Genomic DNA, 612 nt, shown 5'->3' with positions numbered 1-612 from the left:
CCAGTGCTTGACAGGGAAGATTAATTCCAGTAATAAGCCAAAAATTTGAGCCAAATCCATGTTATCTTAGTGCTGGAGATATTGGAACAACGGTTGCTGTGTCCAAAGTGTAATATCCATGGATTATGTATACAACAACAACAGAAAGTGTGTGAATGCACTTAGAAAAGTGAGCACATTAGAAACGATTTTTGAGTTCAGTGTTTTCAGGTTAGCTATTTATTTGGGGAATATTTCAAGTGCTGGGATCTTCTTGCATGAAGAAGATCTGAATTTCATATACCAGATAGTGAATTGTTATCAAAGACTGAAATTAGATTCCCAGTATAAACTGAATGTTGTGAAAAAGAGTTAGAATATTTAAATTAGATTTTCTATATGAGAACATGAGAGTATACTTTTTGAGAGTAATATAATAGTGATTTTATATTATTCAAGTGTTTAAATTGTTTGTGAGAATGACAGTTGTAATGGCAATGTGCTAAGTGACTAATAAAATAGTGCATGGTACATCAAATGAAATTTTTTCCCTTGTCAAAATAGATCAAATTGAGTTCCCTGCTACCCATGAGCTGTAGCATATGGGTCTCTCACTTTTAACTTGTTTTATAC

General features: G+C 32.7%; 1 protein-coding gene across 1 annotated transcript in view; it reads left to right on the top strand.

Moving 5' to 3' along the window:
* The window catches only part of LOC119592003 (ubiquitin carboxyl-terminal hydrolase isozyme L5-like), a gene marked incomplete in the record, with an annotated part of 5128 nt that extends 4616 nt beyond the window's left edge, over nt 1–512 (top strand). Inside the window, 1 exon segment of the mRNA XM_037940776.1 lies at nt 1–512. Coding sequence (XP_037796704.1) covers nt 1–11 — 11 coding nt within the window.
* Between the last annotated feature and the right edge of the window lie 100 nt (nt 513–612).

The sequence above is a fragment of the Penaeus monodon genome, chromosome 29 (assembly GCF_015228065.2).
Source record: "Penaeus monodon isolate SGIC_2016 chromosome 29, NSTDA_Pmon_1, whole genome shotgun sequence".
In the NCBI taxonomy this organism is placed as follows: domain Eukaryota; kingdom Metazoa; phylum Arthropoda; class Malacostraca; order Decapoda; family Penaeidae; genus Penaeus; species Penaeus monodon.
Note: the sequence above shows the minus strand (reverse complement) of the source record. Positions and strands in the feature narration are given on the sequence as shown.